At 43.4% G+C, this 17,713-nt stretch overlaps 1 protein-coding gene and 1 pseudogene across 5 annotated transcripts in view; one reads left to right on the forward strand and one right to left on the reverse strand.

Moving 5' to 3' along the window:
* Positions 1 to 1,604: 1,604 nt before the first annotated feature.
* syne3 (spectrin repeat containing, nuclear envelope family member 3) overlaps positions 1,605 to 17,713 on the reverse strand; it is a 61,243-nt gene continuing 45,134 nt past the window's right edge. For 3 of the 5 annotated variants that reach the window (XM_086126923.1, XM_086126921.1, XM_086126919.1), the window contains 5 exons: positions 14,415 to 14,889; positions 11,725 to 11,868; positions 7,975 to 8,160; positions 7,179 to 7,229; positions 1,605 to 4,522 (listed from right to left, as the gene is read on the reverse strand). In XM_086126923.1, the coding sequence (XP_085983049.1) occupies positions 4,340 to 4,522; positions 7,179 to 7,229; positions 7,975 to 8,160; positions 11,725 to 11,868; positions 14,415 to 14,889 (1,039 nt within the window). In that variant the 3' untranslated portion in view covers positions 1,605 to 4,339. Of the gene's footprint in view, positions 4,523 to 7,178; positions 7,230 to 7,965; positions 8,161 to 11,724; positions 11,869 to 14,414; positions 14,890 to 17,713 lie in introns of those variants that run through there. The other 2 variants (XM_086126920.1, XM_086126922.1) reach the window with 2 other exon arrangements.
* LOC147196766 (uncharacterized) lies at positions 15,199 to 17,609 on the forward strand (annotated as a pseudogene).

Below are 17,713 nucleotides of genomic sequence, written 5' to 3' on the forward strand. Positions count from 1 at the left end.
GTCAACATGTTAGGCGTTCAGGCCAACTTGTCAGAAATCAAGTCAACATGACAGTTTTCAGAGGGCTTTTATTTCAAAATGCAAAATCGGATCCGGACAAGGGTGGTCTGGGTGGAGAGCCGGGGTGATGGATTCCTTCTTTTAGATGTTCTATAAATGGGCAAAAAGATCAACATGTTAGAATGCAGGTCATCTTGTCACTTTTCAGAGGCCGACATCAGATCCGAATGGTCTTGTTGGATACCTGGAGTGCTCTGGTTTGATTGAGGGATAACTGAAATTCATTTTCAAGACTCTTTTGAAATTCGGAGAGGAGCTCAAAATGTCATATTTGAGAGGCATTTTAATTGGTAATGCAATATTCAATCTGAATGCCTGTACTGAGGTTGGATACCTGGGGTGCCCGAGTGTGTCGACAACCTGGTGTGGTTGCGCGATCACCCAGATTGATTAAAAAAATATATTTTTTTAAATATCAGATAATATTGATGTGGAATTACCATTGACTTTATTTTCTATCTCCACTTGAGAACGCTTTTTCGTGCTGTTGTGAGACCTCTTGTTCTTCCGGGGTGAACGTATAGTTAGCTGGCAGCCAAGAAATGACTTATTTTATATTTTTATTAATTTCTTTTAACCCGAACAAATGACGTCTATGCATGAGTAGTAGCTCTTTTATTTTGAAGGTGGCCAACGCCGCTCGCTGGCAGCACACTACCGTAATGCAGAGCACTGGCAATCGCCGTGGCGGCTCACTTGACTTCAATTTTGCGAGTGGAGGCTGGCTTGACCGCAGTGTTCTTTTGAGGAGGAGCCAGCTTTCCAAAGGTGTCTTCCTGCATCGACTTATCGTGTTAAATTGACTTTCATATCATTCTAACTCACATTGGAGAGCACAGTATTGTGTCAAATGTTGCCCACTTGGCATCCATTGCACCCTGGTCACCCTGGAAGGCGGATTCTCACGTCTGCGGCCACTTCCCAAGGTTCTTCATTTTTCCCCAGAGTTTTTTTTTTGTTTGTTTTGTTTTTCCTTGCCCTCCTGGGAATGAAGATCAGGGGATGTTGCTAATATTTGTCAACTGTGGGCATGTGAAGTCCTTTGACACTTTTTGTGATTAAGAGCTACAGTATATCAATGAATTTGACTTAATTCTTCGGCTTTCCACTCAGCATGAGACAGTAATTATCATTGTATTATTTATTATATTTAGTGTTTTATTGTATTTTTGGTCTATGCTATTTATTTCCCATTTTCACTGTTTTGTCTTTTTATGTCTGAGTTTTACTTTATGCACAGCACTTGGATCCAGCTATGGTGGTTTTTAAAGTGCCCTATGAATAAAGTTGAGTTATTACAGCATGCTATATACATTGTGTGTGTGTGTCTGTAAACACACACACACACTTTTCATTTATATTGTGCATTCACAATAATTGCAGTGCTGTAACAAAGCGCGCTACTGAGCATTTAACATAGAATACAATAGAACATATAACATTTAACAATGAATGCACACATACTGGAAAGACCGTATGTCTATATAGTATACATGCATATACTGTTTGTCCGTTCTGCAAATTTACATAAAATTCTTGAGCCATTTTCATTCAAAACGTTTATTTGTCACATGCAGAGTAAAAATACAGGTTAGCACTTAGGAATGAAATTTTTATTAAAATATTAGGTACATGTCCACAATTCCAAGAGCGAAACTCTTCCTGATGGTCAAGGGCCCAATTGTATCCTTCACCTATAACATTTTTGTCTAATTGTCTTCCTTATCTTCTGAGGGAACACTCTCCTTCACTTCCTGTTTCACGTTTCGTGTGTTTACACACTAAACTGTCAACTAAGATTACAGTGACTACTTGTCACCTTAAAAAAGGCAGACTGACTGCTTATAAGTTTGAAGACACTTGCGGTGACCATCATTTTTGTTCAGGCCCGTTTCATGAACTATTTATACACTACAGTACTGTATCATTATTTTTCTTGCCTTAACAGGGAAGGACCAATGATTGTGTGTGTGTGTGTGTGTGTGTAAACCGGGAATGCCATATTTTTAAAAAGAAATAAGAATTGATGCAGTAAATAGTGATGGGTATGATAACTCTTGATCGTTGACAATTCTGTGTGAAGCTGGATGTTGATTAATCACATTTGAAAGCAAAGACCGCAAAATGGCAAATGTACTTGTCACAACCAGCAGAGGTGGTTTTTCGAAAGGTTTAGTCGCACACTCTGCAGTGTGAACAAAGCCATTGTTATACTGTATAGTGTTTTGTTTTTTTATGTACATATTATGACGTTATTAAGAGGTGGATTAAATCACTAAATACCCACTGAAGGCCCAAGTCTAAAACTCACCCCCATTTGCCTTATGTCCCTAAAATCCATTTTTGGGGATTTCATAAACCCGGAGTTAATAAAAATACAGGAAGCCTACTTTTTCATGGCACTTCCCCCCTGAATCTTCATATGGCTGAGGCATGATCGGATGAGTTTTGTGTGTACGAAGTTAAATGACTAACTTGCCTCAACCCCATCAAACACACACACACACACACACACAAGATAAACTAGAACTCAGGCCCTTAAAACCAATGACGACAGGGTGAGATGTGGTGATCGCTTTGTTGCACTGTTGTTCATCCCACATGAACATTTCATCATCTGTAATGTGCACAGTAGAAGTTCAAAGAATAAGAAATGGCTTGTTGAGAATGTATTACAGGTTCTCAAGGTCATGCTTTGTTTGAGGACCCCCACCCCCTGAAAACTAAGCATATAATGAGATTAAGATAAAGAATAAACTGTATTCCATTTTATGGAATTTCTGTGGTTAATGCTTAACAACCGTGTATTGTTGGCTACACGTTTCTGGATTTGGTATTTGGTTGATATACATGGGCTAACACAGTATCAATTTTAAAATGTTCATTGAAACACGGTTTTGGATCTCTTGCATTTACAGTCCTGTCCTTTGCGGCACATGACAACAAAGGGCCACATTCTCTCGTTTGTCCTTTTTTTTTTTTTTAAGCACCTGCAATTGCTTAATCAGTTCTGACATATTTCTGACACACCCACCGCACATAAGCAACGAATGAGTGTGGAAACACCAAAGACCAACACAGACTTGCCCGCAAATCCTCCAACATGTATTTTTTCCTGCTAATTGAGAATTGAAATCTGTGCAAAAGATGAAGCGCACTTGATATGAATGTCTTATTGTATGTAAGTGTGTCATGTAGCTTTGAAGGAGAGCATTATTCTATGTGGAATCAATCCAAGTAAAAAGTATGTTTAAAGTGGAATAAGAAGACTGTGGTTATGACTGAAAGCATGTCTGGAAGTCCATTGATATGCTGCTCTGTATGATGAGCTCAACTGCCTTTCCAGAAAACTCATTCACTGCCATTGACAAGTCTACTTCTCAATTACGTTTTTTCTTTCCAATGGGGAAGGGTGGGAGACCATCTGCTGCTGCGCCACTGGAAATTTCAACTTGAGTGATGCACAACCAACAGTAGATGACATTGAGCTACCATTTTAGATATAAGCATAGTCCACTGGGAGAACCTGCTGCATTTTTTGCAACCTGCCTTTTTTTTTTTAAATCAAAGAGTGAAAAAGGCTCAATCAAAGGTGAAAGAGTGTTGGGAATATAATCATCCATCCATTTTCTGATCTGCTTAATCCTCACGAGGGTCGCAGGGTGTGCTGGAGCCTATCCCAGCTGTTTTTGGGCAGTAGGCGGGGGACACCCTGAACTGGTTGCCAGCCAACCGCAGGGCACCAGTCACATTCACAATCACGCCTAAGAACAATTTAGATTGACAAATGAAACTACCACGCATGGTTTTGGAATGTGGGAGGAAACCGGAGTACCCAGAGAAAACCCACATACAGTAGGCACGGGGCGAACATGCAAACCCCACATTGGAAGGCCAGGGTCTGGAATCCGTACCCTGCACTTCCGCACTGAGGCACACGTGCTAACCAGTTGATCACCGTGCCGCCCTACCTATAATCATTGAAGACAATATCCCGTTGGTCTTGAAGATGTCAAAAATGTTCTAAAACGGCTGGAAGTGAATGAGTTCTAAGCATATGGCACAAGTTCTAACAGAGAGAATATGGCCATTAGTGAGGCAATGTTTTGTAACAATATTTCAAGATACGATGAAAATAACGGAGTTGGTGATTGCAAAGCCTATAATGATGGCTTTCAGAACGTCTTAGTTGTCTCTTCTTCTTTCGATAAAAAAAAAAGTAGGTGAGTACGTTTGGTGAGACACAAGAATGTGCGGTAGAAAGCGGGCTGAGTTCCATCTATGTAGGCGGTGGCCCAGAGTAGCGCAGCATAACACTGAAAGATCTTGCGAAGTTATTGGAGATGGAGCAGCTGTTGCCTTCGTCCACGAGGGGCAGGAGAAAGGCCAGCAGCAGGAAAGCCAGGAAGAGGAGCCAGAGAGGAAGAGCCACTCGAAACACCCGCTGCAGCAAACCTGGTTTCTGAAAAGAAGAAAAAAAAAACAGCAGCTAAGAGCAAGGAACATTGATGAATGCGTGTCTGGTAGCTGCCTGTGCTTATCAATGCTTGCAGAAAAAAATGCGGCGGTCCTCCTCTGGATGCTTTGTAGCTGCCTGCCTGAGGGGAGAGGATGGAACAGGGAGTGTGCACAGTGGGTTTGCTACCCAATGATGCAGAGGAGCCCTCTTTCTTAATCTGCTGGTGAAAATGTCTGTGGTTGTGGGAAGGCTGTTTCCCAACTACCTTCTGAGCAGCCTTGAAAAAAAACAAAACAAAACAAAACAAAAAACCCTTCCTTTCTTGCAGCCGAGCAGCTGTTGTGCCACACTGAGATGCTTGTACTGAGGACACTCTCCACCACACATCAGCGGAAGTACCCCAAGACACAGCTCCCCAGTCTGGCACGTCACATTTTCCAGAGTAATTGGAGATTTTGGTGAGCCTTCTTCAGCAGACAGGAAGTAATCCTGCTGCAGGTGAAGTAATTGGAATGCTGAGCCCAAGGTACTTTGAGGCGGAGACCACTTCCACCGCTATGCCTCCAATGTGCAGAGGAATTAGGGGGGGGGGGGGGGTGACCTTCCTGAAGTTCACTACCAACTACCGGTACTTGGTCTTCTTCACATTGAGGCAAAGATAGTTATTTGCACCAGTCCACCAGATGTTTACCTCCTTTTTGTTCTCTTACTCATATGGTTGTCCATGAGACAACCCACTTCCACTGTTTCCTACACAAACTTCATTATATGACACCTGTGTAGTTTTACAGAGCAGTCATAGAGCCCTAGTGCTGAAACTTTGGGACTCTATACTTCAGTGGAGGAGTTCTTTTTCAGCCTACTTTGTACTTCTTTGCATTACAGTTTCATGCAAAACAAAGCTTTGTTATGACAGTGATCCCTCACTATATCGCGCTTCATTTATCACGTTTTTTTTCAGAGTACTGCATTCGGAAAAAAAAAAATGCCGAATGACTCAGAGGTTTTGGATATGCCTGCACGCATGATTGGTTCCCGGCGCGATGTCGACCAATGACAGCATGAGTGGATTTATCCCATGAGTTGATTGAGCTCCTTTTGGATGATTTTTCCCCCTCATATGGTTTCTTTGTGCCTTGCCAGATCTTTTTTTTTTTTTTAACAGTTCATCAGGTTGTGTGTGTGTGTGCGCGTGTTGTCTGTTGCGTTGTAGATGGGAGTGAGTCCTCCTGTCTTTAAAAGGATTTCTTCGGAGACTTCCTGAGTGACCAATAACCATCGGCGCCAAGTTGAAAGATCTTCCATGGAGTGACAGAAATCGGGGGTGAATACGACAGCTCGCTTGCTCTTGCTTTAAGAATTTGTGCTTCCTTAGTAGATAGTTGTTCGTTCTTTTATTAGTGTTAGTGTGGCTGTTTCGTGTGCGTGCCAGCTTTTGCTTTAAATGCATTTTTAGGCCGAGCTGAGCAGGTCCTTTTGCTGTTGACCTGTTATCCATCCATTTTCCGATTTATCCTCACAAGGGCCGCGGGGGGTGCTTGAGCCTAACCCAAATGTCTTCGGTCACTAGGCGGGGGACAACCTGAACCAGTTGCCAGCCAATCGCAGGGCACACAGAGACAAACAATCATCCGCGCTCACACTCACACCTAGGGACAATTTGGAGTGTTCAATCAGCCTGCCATGTATGTTTTTGGAATGTGAGAGGAATGTGGGAGTACCCGGAGAAAACCCACGCAGGCCCGGGGAGAAAATGCAAACTCCACACAGGACGGCCGGAGCCTGGATTGAACCCGATACCAATGCACTGTGAGGTCGACTTGCTAACCACTCATCCACCAGGGTCGCCCCTTTTTGTTTAATCCATTGTAAATAGCATTTTTGTACCTTTTTGCCTTTGGTCCATTTTTTTTGTTATTTTAAACCTCGTTACTTTGCACCGTGTTTTTTTTGTCTCAAAACCTTGGGGACCAAGAGTGATTTCCTTCTTTTTTATGCGATGCACCTAACCCTACAAGTGTGTGTTTTTTGTGCGTGAGTGCAGGCGTATTTTGGATGTTTTTATTGCACAGCATTTTGAGATGCATTTCTATGTATGAAAAGTGCAACACAGATACAAATTGATTGATGATGCTAAAAGTGGGATTGATGGATAGTGTATAAAGTGGTATGGTGACATAAAAATGCTGCAATATCTGATGACTTTCATGTATTACGAATGAAAATTTGAAATTTGGGTGGATTTTAGCACGAATCATGGAGGTTGGAGCATAAGATTTTTTTGGTGGGCAGGACGGATTTGGCCCCCAGCATTTTGACACCTGTGGGCGTCAGCAGTTTAGCATGACTCAGCCATCTTCTGTTAATTATCACTCATCCTCCTTTCATAAATTGTATCTTATTCGCCGCCATAGGGGCGATGTCAGTGATGTATTTATTTTTTTTACACTGAGGAATATGCCATGACATCGTCAACAAATATCTATACCATCTATTCTTTACATTATGCACTTTTTAAGTTACTTCTTGGACTTCAGGAAAATTATGTAATGCTCATTGTGCTATTGACCAGTCACCACTGCCGATAACAGTGAAAAATGTGAAAAGTCAATTCCAGATGCTTGTAATTCATTGTTCATACACATTAGTTTTATGGTACCTTATAAACTGTTGCTCCAGTTGCAGGCATCCTTTGTTTCTCAGTGACTTTCTGCAAAAGAGAAAGAAAAGAAACAGCTTTACTATGGACTGTATTTTCCTCCCAAAATTAAGATCGACTAATGATGCAAATAAGAGTGTGCACAATACCTCAAAACATATCCTTAAAGCCGCTCAATTATACAGTACATTACCAGCTCAATAAATACAGTGGTGCCTTGAGACGCAAGTGATGCAACCTAGGTTTTTTGTAAGTTTTGTATTTTTAAAAAAAAACTTTACCTAGCAACACAAACTTAAGATATGAGCGCTGTAAAATGGGAGGGAACAGGCAACAGTTTGGCAAATCATGATTGAACAATTCGTTAAAAAAAGGTTCAAGGTGCTAAATGTCACTCCCAGTTGAAGTTTAATGCCAAATAAAATCAAACAGCCAAAATGTCAGCATGTTACTCCTGGTTCCACTCGATTCGCTATGCCCAACCGTAGATGTAAGACATCACTTACTTCATACGTGTATGTGAGCTTGTCATTCGTGAGCGATGCTTATCTTAGCGATGCTTGTTTCAAATATGGCTAATTAAGTCCGAAACTTTTCTTGGATCTATCCATAGATTATGTACTAGCAGTCGAATAGCTCAGTAAATCTTGGAGCCAGGAATCGCGTGGCCGTGGCTGTGATGCATATTTTGAAGCGGCTCAAAGAAAAAAAGTTTTATTTTAATCATAAAAAGATCATCTTACATCACATTTAAATGTAGGAAATATTACCCAAGATTGGAAAGTAGTCAACTCACCTTCGACCTGAGCCAGGTCTGGAGGTCACCGGCAGCCTTTAGCTTGGACTTGTAGAGCATCCAGCGGTAACGAAGTTCTTCTAGACTCGTGTCCGCTGCTAGACCTGATCCACTCTTTCTAACGCCACTTCCTTGAAGCAAAAGTTGGAACTGCTCCTGACCCCATGTTACCCCTGATCTCAGGGCCTGCATCAAAAAAGTGAAACTAGTTCAGGGAAAAACAGCAGACAGGTCTTTGTTTTTCGGGTTTCAACCCAACATGTCAATGTCCCAGTTTATTTCATTTCCATTCTCCTTCATCTTTCTGTTGCCGTGTGTGACGGACTGAGAATGGGCCGGCAGCAAATTCCGACAGAGGTGTTGGGACACTGCCGAGATGGGCCTCACTGTCAATACTGCTGAACAGTTCATTTCAAGTCAATTTGCTGGCTAACTAACGATTCACATACACGTGCATGAGAGCGGCACAATATATTGAAAAAAAAAAAAAGCATTATTTCAATAATGGCTTGTGCAATATGTGTATCGCAAAAGCGTGCAATAGGTTTTATGAGGAATTGTATGCTTTTATCTGCAACCTTAACTGTGCACTGTCAACCAAACAGTGAACAGTATGGAGGAGCATTACTTCATAACTAATAAAAATGATATTAAAAAGATTGTCTAATAATTATAATAATATTTTTTGTACAATTAGTTAGCTAAGAATACAAACATATACAGTGTCTCATTAAAGCCCAGATCAAAACAAACTTGAAACTGCGATTGTGGGTTTTAAATTATACCGTATATCTGAATTATTATACTATATTTTATTCTTGTTCAATTCTTTGTTATTGGTATTTATTTTTTAAATGTCTGTTTTAAGGGGCCTTATTCAAAGAAGCTCAATTTTTTTGTGTGGGGATGGGGTAAATGTTATGAGGTATACCAGGTATATCATGAAGGCAAGTTGACCGTAATTTCCGCACTTATAAGGTATATCTAAAAGCATTTAATTTTCTCAAAAGCCAACAGTGCGCCCTATAAACCAATGTCCCTAATATAAAGAGACTTTACATTCCCCATTGAGTTGTTTCCCTGTTAGTGTTCCTCTGCCATCTAGTTGTGATTATTAGCATGAACCACTTGTAACCTAAAAGGGTTCTGCCTGACACTAATTGACATGTGCATTCACCAACACACACTCAAACAGACAACTATTTTGTGAGCTCTGCGCAGCCATTATGAAACGAAGATAAGACTAAAAGCACAGTTAACTCCAGACTAAACAAAGGACGGAGACAAAAGCAAGACTTCTAAGGATATTTAGCCCCTTGTGGATGTAAGCCGACTAAACGTGTGTGCCTTTTTGTGGAATCAATTGTCTTCATAACTTTTGTCTTTCATTTATTGTTTTGGAATACCATTGTATTACATATGTTTCATGTTGGCCACCCCTGACCTAGTGGATGCATAGTGCAACCACGATTTTCGCTTCTATCCGCCTTATAATGAGTGCACCCCATATATGAAAACAGTTTTAAAATAGGCCATTCATTGAAGGTGTGTCTTATTAATAATAATAATAATAATGCATTTTATTTAAAAGCGCCTTTCATGCCACCCAAGGACACTGTACAGACAATAAGAAAATACAATGTAAAAATTAGTAAACGAGATATTATATAAAAACAGGACATAAAATCATAAAATCATAAAAACATAGGAAATGGAAGAGCTATGTGTTGTAGGCAATCCTGAACAGGTGTGTTTTTAGACGGGACTTGAAAGTGGAAAGAGGTGTGCAGTTTTGGAGGTCCGGAGGTAGGTTGTTCCAGAGCTTTGGAGCAGCGTGACTGAAGGCTCTGGCTCCCATGGTGCTCAGTCGGGCAGGGGGCACTGACAGGCGGAGGGAGGACGAGGATCTGAGGGAGCGAGAGGGGATATGCACCTGGAGAAGGTCGGATAGGTAAGGAGGGGCCAGGTTGTGGATGGCCATATATGTATATAGAAGCAGTTTGTAATTGATGCGATGTTGAACAGGGAGCCAGTGAAGCTGTTGGAGAACGGGGGTGATGTGCTGCTGGGAAGATGTTTTTGTGATGATGCGAGCAGAGGCGTTTTGGACCAGCTGGATTTTATGAAGGGACTTTTGAGGTAGGCCGAAGAGGAGAGCGTTGCAGTAATCAAGGCGGGATGTGACAAGACTGTGGACAAGAATAGCAGTGGTGTGGGGGGTGAGGGAAGGGCGAAGTCTGGTAATATTGCGGAGGTGGAAATAAGCAGTGCGGGTGATGGTGTTGATATGCGAGTGGAAGGTGAGCATGCTATCCAGGATGACACCCAGACTCTTAACCTGGGGGGAGGGGGACACTAGGGAGCTGTCAATGTTGAAGGAAAAACTGTTTACTTTGGATAAAGTGGATTTGGTGCCAAGAAGGAGGACTTCAGTTTTATTAGTATTTAATTTAAGAAAGTTTGTTGTGAACCATGTTTTGAGTTCGGAGAGGCAAGAGGTGAGGGAGGGGGGTGGGAGTATGGAGTTTGGCTTGCAGGAGAGGTAGAGCTGGGTGTCATCAGCAAAGCAGTGAAAGTGGATATTAAATTTGCGGAGGATATGGCCAAGAGGCAGGAGGTAGATGATGAAGAGAAGGGGACCTAGGACAGATCCCTGTGGTACACCTGTGGTGACTGGGGAGGGCTTTGAGGTGAAGGATTTGAGCTGGACAAACTGAGTGCGGCCAGTGAGGTAGGAGTGGAACCAACTGAGGGGAGTGTGGGAGAGACCAATGGAGGAGAGTCTATTGAGGAGGATAGGGTGAGAGATTGTGTCAAAGGCAGCGCTCAAGTCTAAGAGGATGAGGATGGAGACTAAACCGGAATCAGATGCTATGAGGAGATCATTCACAATACGGATTAGGGCAGTCTCTGTGCTGTGGCGGGGGCGGAAACCGGACTGAAAGGGTTCATAGAGAGAGTGAAGGGACAGGTGGGAGTGGAGTTGAGCAGCAACAGTTTTTTCAAGGATTTTCGAGATAAATGGAAGGTTGGAGATGGGGCGGAGGTTATCAAAGTTGTTGGGGTCAGAGCCATGTTTTTTCAGTGTGGGGGTGATAGCAGCAGTTTTGAGGAGTGATGGGACAATACCAGAAGAGAGTGAGGAGTGGATAATAGCAGATATGAGAGGAAGCACAGAAGGAAGGCAGGATTTAACAAGGGATGAAGGGAGGGGATCAAGCTGGCAAGTGGTGGGCTTGGATTTGAGTATGAGGTTGGATAATTCAGCAGTCGTTGGTGGAACAAAACTGGAGAAGAGATGACAAGGAGAAGAAGGTTCAGATGGGGGGGGAGCAGGCAGGTTTTGATGGAGTTGGTGATGGATCTTAAGGATTTTGTGATTGAAGTGTTCCATTATGGAGTTGCAGGTTGCTGTGGAGTACAGGTGGAGGGGGAGAGAGTTTGGTGGCCGGAGGATTTTGTTCATGACGGAGAAACTTACTTATTTATTTGCATTTGTTTTATTGATATGACATTTATTTTCAAGGCAAAGTATTTCTTGAGTTAAAAGAAGACAATTCCTGACAATTAAATGTTCAAATTAAGAAAGCAAAAATAAAATGCTTATCATTTATTAATCAGCCCATTGTATACTACAATGTTGAATGAAATGCGTTCGCAAACTCTGCTAATGAAGAATACTTCAACCCTTGGACAGAGATGTGTGACGAATGTGTGTTGGGTAGGCATATGCTGACACTGGTAACTCACGCTTAGTGTGTCCTGTTGCATCGTGAATTCTTTGCACTTGCGCGTTGCTCTCTTGGTGTTAAGGATCCCTGAAAGCAGTTCATTCTCTCTGCAGAGCCAGGCCTCAAACTCTTTTTTCTTGGACTGATATTGATCTGCATCCATCTGTGAAAACAAAACAATAAATAAAAAACAAACAAAAAACTATACATTAGTTTGAGTAATGAAAACAGTAACAAATGTAGAAACAAAGTCAGGCGGTTTAACAGGATTCGGCTCCTTCTGTGCCTTAAGCGAGTACAACCACACTTTCCAAGTCATCAATGGACTCCAACATAGCAACAGCTTGTTTTTCCAAAGCCTGTCACATTCTGTCGTGCTCTCCACTGTGGCAATTCCGTCATCCGCTTCACCAACACGAGTCTCTAGGACTTGTTGTCTAGGGTTACCTCGTCTTTAATAGTGGCAAGAACTGAATCAATTTTAGCATCAATACCCCTAGTGATGTAATCAGACAATATATCAACGGCCACATCATGTTAGCCTCTTCGTCTGAGTCACATGTGTCAAACTCAAGGCCCGGGCCGGCCCGGCACATCTAATGACATCCTCTTGGCAAATGACACTGGAGACCACGTGTGTCTAGTTTTATTGGACTTACCTGCAGCATTTGATACAGTGGATCACAGTATTCTGCTGACTCGTTTGCAGCACTTGGTGGCATTGGCGGTAGTGCTCTTAAGTGGTTTAGGTCCTATTTAGCTGACAGAACCTTTTGTGTCAGCCTTGGCTGCTCTGAGTCACCCACTGCTCCCCTGTCATGTGGTGTTCCACAGGGCTCAATTCTGGGGCCTCTGCTGTTCTCGCTGTATCTGCTCCCATTGGGTTCCATCTTAAGGAAACATGGTATTCCCTTCCACTGCTATGCAGATGACTGCCAGATCTATGTCCCACTGAGCAAAAAAGACGCCCTCTCATTAAGGCCACTCCTATCATGCCTGGAAGAAATCAAAACCTGGATGGCACAAAACTTCTTGAATTTCAATGGAAAGAAGACAGAGGTGATACTGTTTGGTCCCAGTGTCCCTTGTACATCTCATCCTGTAGACTTGGGCCCCTGTCTCCTTATCTTAAGTCAACAGACTGGGTCTTAAACTGGACAGTGATATTAAACTTGACCGGCAAATTGGTGCTGTTGTTAAATCCATCTTATATCACCTTAGACAGCTGGCCAAAGTAAAACCTCTCCTCTCTCATGAACACTTTGAGACAGTAATTCATGCCTTTGTCACATTCCGGCTCGATTAATGCAATGCCCTTTACTTTGGAGTCAGCCAGTCCTCCATTAAGCGCCTTCCGCTGGTCCAGAATGCCGCTGCTCGCCTCTTGACTGGTACTCGTAAGAGGGAGCACATAACTCCTACTCTGGCATCCCTTCACTGGCTCCCCCTACATTTTAGAGTTATTTTGAAGATCCTTTTATTTAATCTCTAAATAATCTCACGCCATCTTACCTCTCTGAGCCCATCCGCCCTTACACACCTGCTCGGCGCCTCAGGTCTGCGGACCAGACATTATTAGAAGTACCAAGAACTAAACTCAGGCTCAGAGTGGATCGAGCCTTTTCTGTTGCTGGTCCCTCTCTCTGGAATGACCTCCCACTGAACATTCGGCAAGCCTCCTCGCTGCCCATCTTCAAAACCCTCCTCAAAACTCACTTGTATTCTTTGGCATTCGACTCAGCATGACTTAGATTTGTTCTTGGTTTTACTGTTTGGTGCTTTCTACCGTCTTTATTTATCGATTTGTCTTACTGTTTATTGCACAGTATATGTTAAATTGCTCCATGTACAGCACTTTGTATGCAGCGATGGCTGTTTGAAAGTGCTCTATAAATACAGTTGACTTGACTTGACTTGCCTGGGAAAGCAAATCATGCGTGTCAACTTCCATTAACCTTGCTAAAATCTGGAGTAAAATGTCAAATTGTCATGTGGAATAAATAACGTCGAGATTTTAACATTTTTTTTACCCTGTTAACACTCACTCAACAATAATTGAACAGAGACGAACAACCATCTGCGCTCACACTCACACCTAGGGACAATTTAGAGTGTTCCTTTAACTTGCCATGCATGTCTTTGGAATGTGGGAGGAAACTAGAGTACCCGGAGAAAACCCACACAGGCCTGGGGAGAACATGCAAACTGCACACAGGAAGCCCGGAGCTGGAATCGAACCCTGCACCCCTGCACTGTGAGGCGAACCAGTCATGCACTGTTCCGCCCTTCTGTTTCATCAACTCGATATATTTTACAGTGGCTCTTAAATAGTGGGGCGTGCCCCGCACCGCTAAGTGAAGTGGGGGGGGGGGGTGCGATGCCGGGGGGCGTGTGTGACTCTGGGGAACGTGTTTTTTTTTCCCTGAAGTATAAGAAAATGTAATTGCACATTCACTACAGTACTTGGCAGTGGCGCCCTCATTGTCAGAGAGTGCGCAGGGAGTATTAGCTCTATGGTGTAGATTATATATTTGTTTGTTTGGGGTTTTTTTTGCACCAAGCAGGCATTATGAAGTGCAGCAAACAAAGCCTCGGAAGACCACATGATTTTTTGTTTGTGTTTTTAACACGGATGAAAAGAAAGGCGGAATGAGACGAAGATAATGAGAGAAAAGAAAGCGACCCGAAAGCTAAGTCACGGAAACGTACCATTGTGCCTTGAGTTGATTTGCTGACTTGCTGATTGGCTGGATCATGTCTGAAAAGCATGAAAGCCCCTCCACCTTGGCTCAGGCTCTCTTTCATCGTCATACCTCCTTCTTCTGGGCTCATTGTGGCCTCCTGATGACTGAGAACCATAGCTGCTCCTTCGCTAGCTGTGTTCATGGTATGACTGTCACGCCTTCTTGATATATCACTATTAAGATTTGTATCCACTGGAGAGTCTTCGGCAAGAGGCTGCTGACCTGCTTGAGTGAGAACAGTCCCAACAGACAAATCATCGACATCTCCAACATAAGAACTGTGGCTGCCCATACCGTTTCCTGATAATTTGAGATGCTCATCCTGTATTCCAGGCAGGGTGAGTTGATTTTCAGTATGATCAGTGCATCCATTGTCCACTTCCTCAAAAGTGATCTCTGTCTGGGATGATAGTGTCTCATTTATGGAGCCATCCAGGAGCCTAGGAGACAAAAAACAAGATCTGAACTTTCATGTCAACTTTCCTGTCAACCCGAGGCTTTAGGTAATCTTCCAACCAAGGCTTTAGGTAATCTTCCAAAAATTGACTTGCAAAAAGTGATCTTGCAACATTCATAACGTGTGCAATATCAACAAAACTAAATGCTTCTTTCAAAACAATTACGGCTATTTTGATGCTTTTATATTAAAATATAACCAGGAGCGATCAAAGGACATTTGACTTTTTTCACCAACACACGCAAATCCACAAGTTTGTGAGGAAATAGCTGGTGGGGCGGCTGTATTGTGCATGGAAACGCTGCCGGAAGAGGGTCGTGCTTGTCAAGCTATGTAAGCATGGATTTCGAACCAGCGGTTTATTCTCTGTCAAACAAGATGGATGAACTTCTTCCTCTCATAAGGACCAACAAAACCTTTGTACATTCTTCCACGCTCTGCTTCACGGAAACCTGGCTCAGCGACCGCAACCCGGATGCCGCGCTACACCTACCTGACTCCTGCCTCCTCCGAGCCGAAACTGGAAACATCAACAGGTGGTTGAATATGCTTCTATATCGAAGAATGGTGCACTGATGTCAAGAAGTTCAACGCACACTGCAGCCCGAATTTGAAGTCCTGTTTCGAAACTGTAAGCCATTCTTACTCACCACGTGAGTGCTCCTCCTTCATACTCACCGGCATTGTCATCCTACTGCAAGCTAACGCGAACAGAGCGCGACAAACACTGGCTGACCAAGTAAACAAAATTGAGCTAAAGCATCCAGAGTCACCCTTTATCATTTTGGATGATTTTAAGAGCACAACTTAACCATGAACCTCCCAGATATAAGCAGCACATTGATTGTTTCACCAGAGAAGGTAACATTTTGGACCATTGCAACACGACACATACCAATCTGTTTCCCACGGAGCATTGGGCTTTTCTGATCACTGTTTTATACACTTAATCCCTACATTCAAGCACAGACTCAAATGTGTATATGTGTAACTGGTGATCAAGACTGTGAAGCAATGGACCAATGAAGCAAAGCAAGCACTCCAAGAATGCTTGAACTGCACCGACTGGGGCTTCTTTGAAACTTCAACTGGTAGCCTGGACGAATACACAAATGCTGAAACATCATAAAATTTCTGTGAGGACACGTGTGAACCAACAAAGTCCTTCTGCTCCTTCAACAATCACACGCCATGGTTCACTGCAAAACTCAGACAACTTAGGAAAGAGAAAGAGGCTGCCTTTAGAAGTGGAGATAGGGCACTGTACTAAAGTGCCCAAAATCAAATGAGAAAGGAAATTAACATTGCAATGAGAAGCTATGCAGAGAGGCTGAAAAAACAGTTTTCTGCTAACGACTCTGCATCTGTGTGGAATGGCCTGAAAGCAGTTACAAACTACCGGACACCATCCCCATAAGCAGTGAATAATAAGGGACTGGCTGACGATCTAAACGTATTTTTCTCCAGATTCGAAAAGGATACCTCCACTTCCCACACCTGCCATCCTACCATATCCACACCCCAGACCCCATTCCCTGCCCTGGAGATGATCCACAAACAGGACGTGAGATGGCTCTTCAAGCAGCAGAAGATCAAGAAGACCGCGGGGACAAAGTTCCCCCTCGCCCCGCCTGAAAGTCGGCGCTGACCAGCTGACACCGGTCTTTACACAGATCTTCAACAGATCCCTGCAGCTGTGTGGAGATCCCATCCTGCTTCAAACAGTCCAACCATCACCCATGTCCCCAAGAAACCAGTGACATCGGAACTAATCGACTATAGGCCTGTCGCTCTGACGTCTGTGGTCATGAAATCCTTCTAACGCCTTGTGCTGAACGACCTAAAGAACATCTCCGGACCCCTGCAGTTTGACTCCCGGGCAAAATGGTCTGTGGAGGACTCAGTCAGCTTTCCGACGGGACGGACACAACAGGTGAGGCTGGGGAGCAGCAATCAGCACCCAGTCCCCCAAGGATATGTCTTCTCCCCACTGCTCTTCTCGCTCGACACGAAGGACTGCACCTCAACACACCCAGCTGTCAAACTCACAAAGTTCACAGATGACCCCACAGTCATCGGCCTCATCAAAGACGGTGACAAGTCTGCGTACCTGGTGAAACCAACACAACCTGGAGCTGAACACGATCAAGACTGTAGAGATGATCATAGACTTCAGGAAACATCCTTCCCCACAGCTTTCCTTCACACTATCAAACTACCCTGTGTCAACTGTCAAGACCTTCAAGTTCCTCGGAATCACAGTCTCTCAGGACATAACGTGGGAGGTCAACGTTAACTTGATGAGGAAGAACATTGTGCCACAGAAGCTGTTGAGACAGTTCTGCACATCATCGAATCAGTTCTGTGTTCCTCCATCACAGTTTGGTTTGGGGCTGCCACAAAAAAGGATCAAATCCAACTGCAACGGACAGTTAAGAGAGCGGAAAAAAAATCACTGCCATCGCCATACCCACTCTCGGGGACTTGCATGGAAAATCTTACTGGACCCCCTCCCCCCCTCCCCCTGCCACCACCTTTTCCAGCTACTCCCTTCAGGTAAGCGCGATCGAACGATGTGCACCAAAACCATCAGACATTCAAACAGCTTCTTCTGTCTCGCCATTAACTCCCGAAACAGTAACTCAATCTATCATGGCTCTTTGCAATTTTGCACACCCCTGTGGAACACCATTACCGCAATGATAATTATCGCTCCAGCTACTGTATGTACATACTTGAACAATTGTCACTGAACTATATTCCACAGCACCAGACACTTAAAAGCGCTCAAGGACTCTGTATAATTG

This window comes from Hippocampus guttulatus, chromosome 13 (assembly GCF_054856545.1).
Source record: "Hippocampus guttulatus isolate MCC_2025c chromosome 13, RoL_Hgut_1.0, whole genome shotgun sequence".
Lineage (NCBI taxonomy): Eukaryota > Metazoa > Chordata > Actinopteri > Syngnathiformes > Syngnathidae > Hippocampus > Hippocampus guttulatus.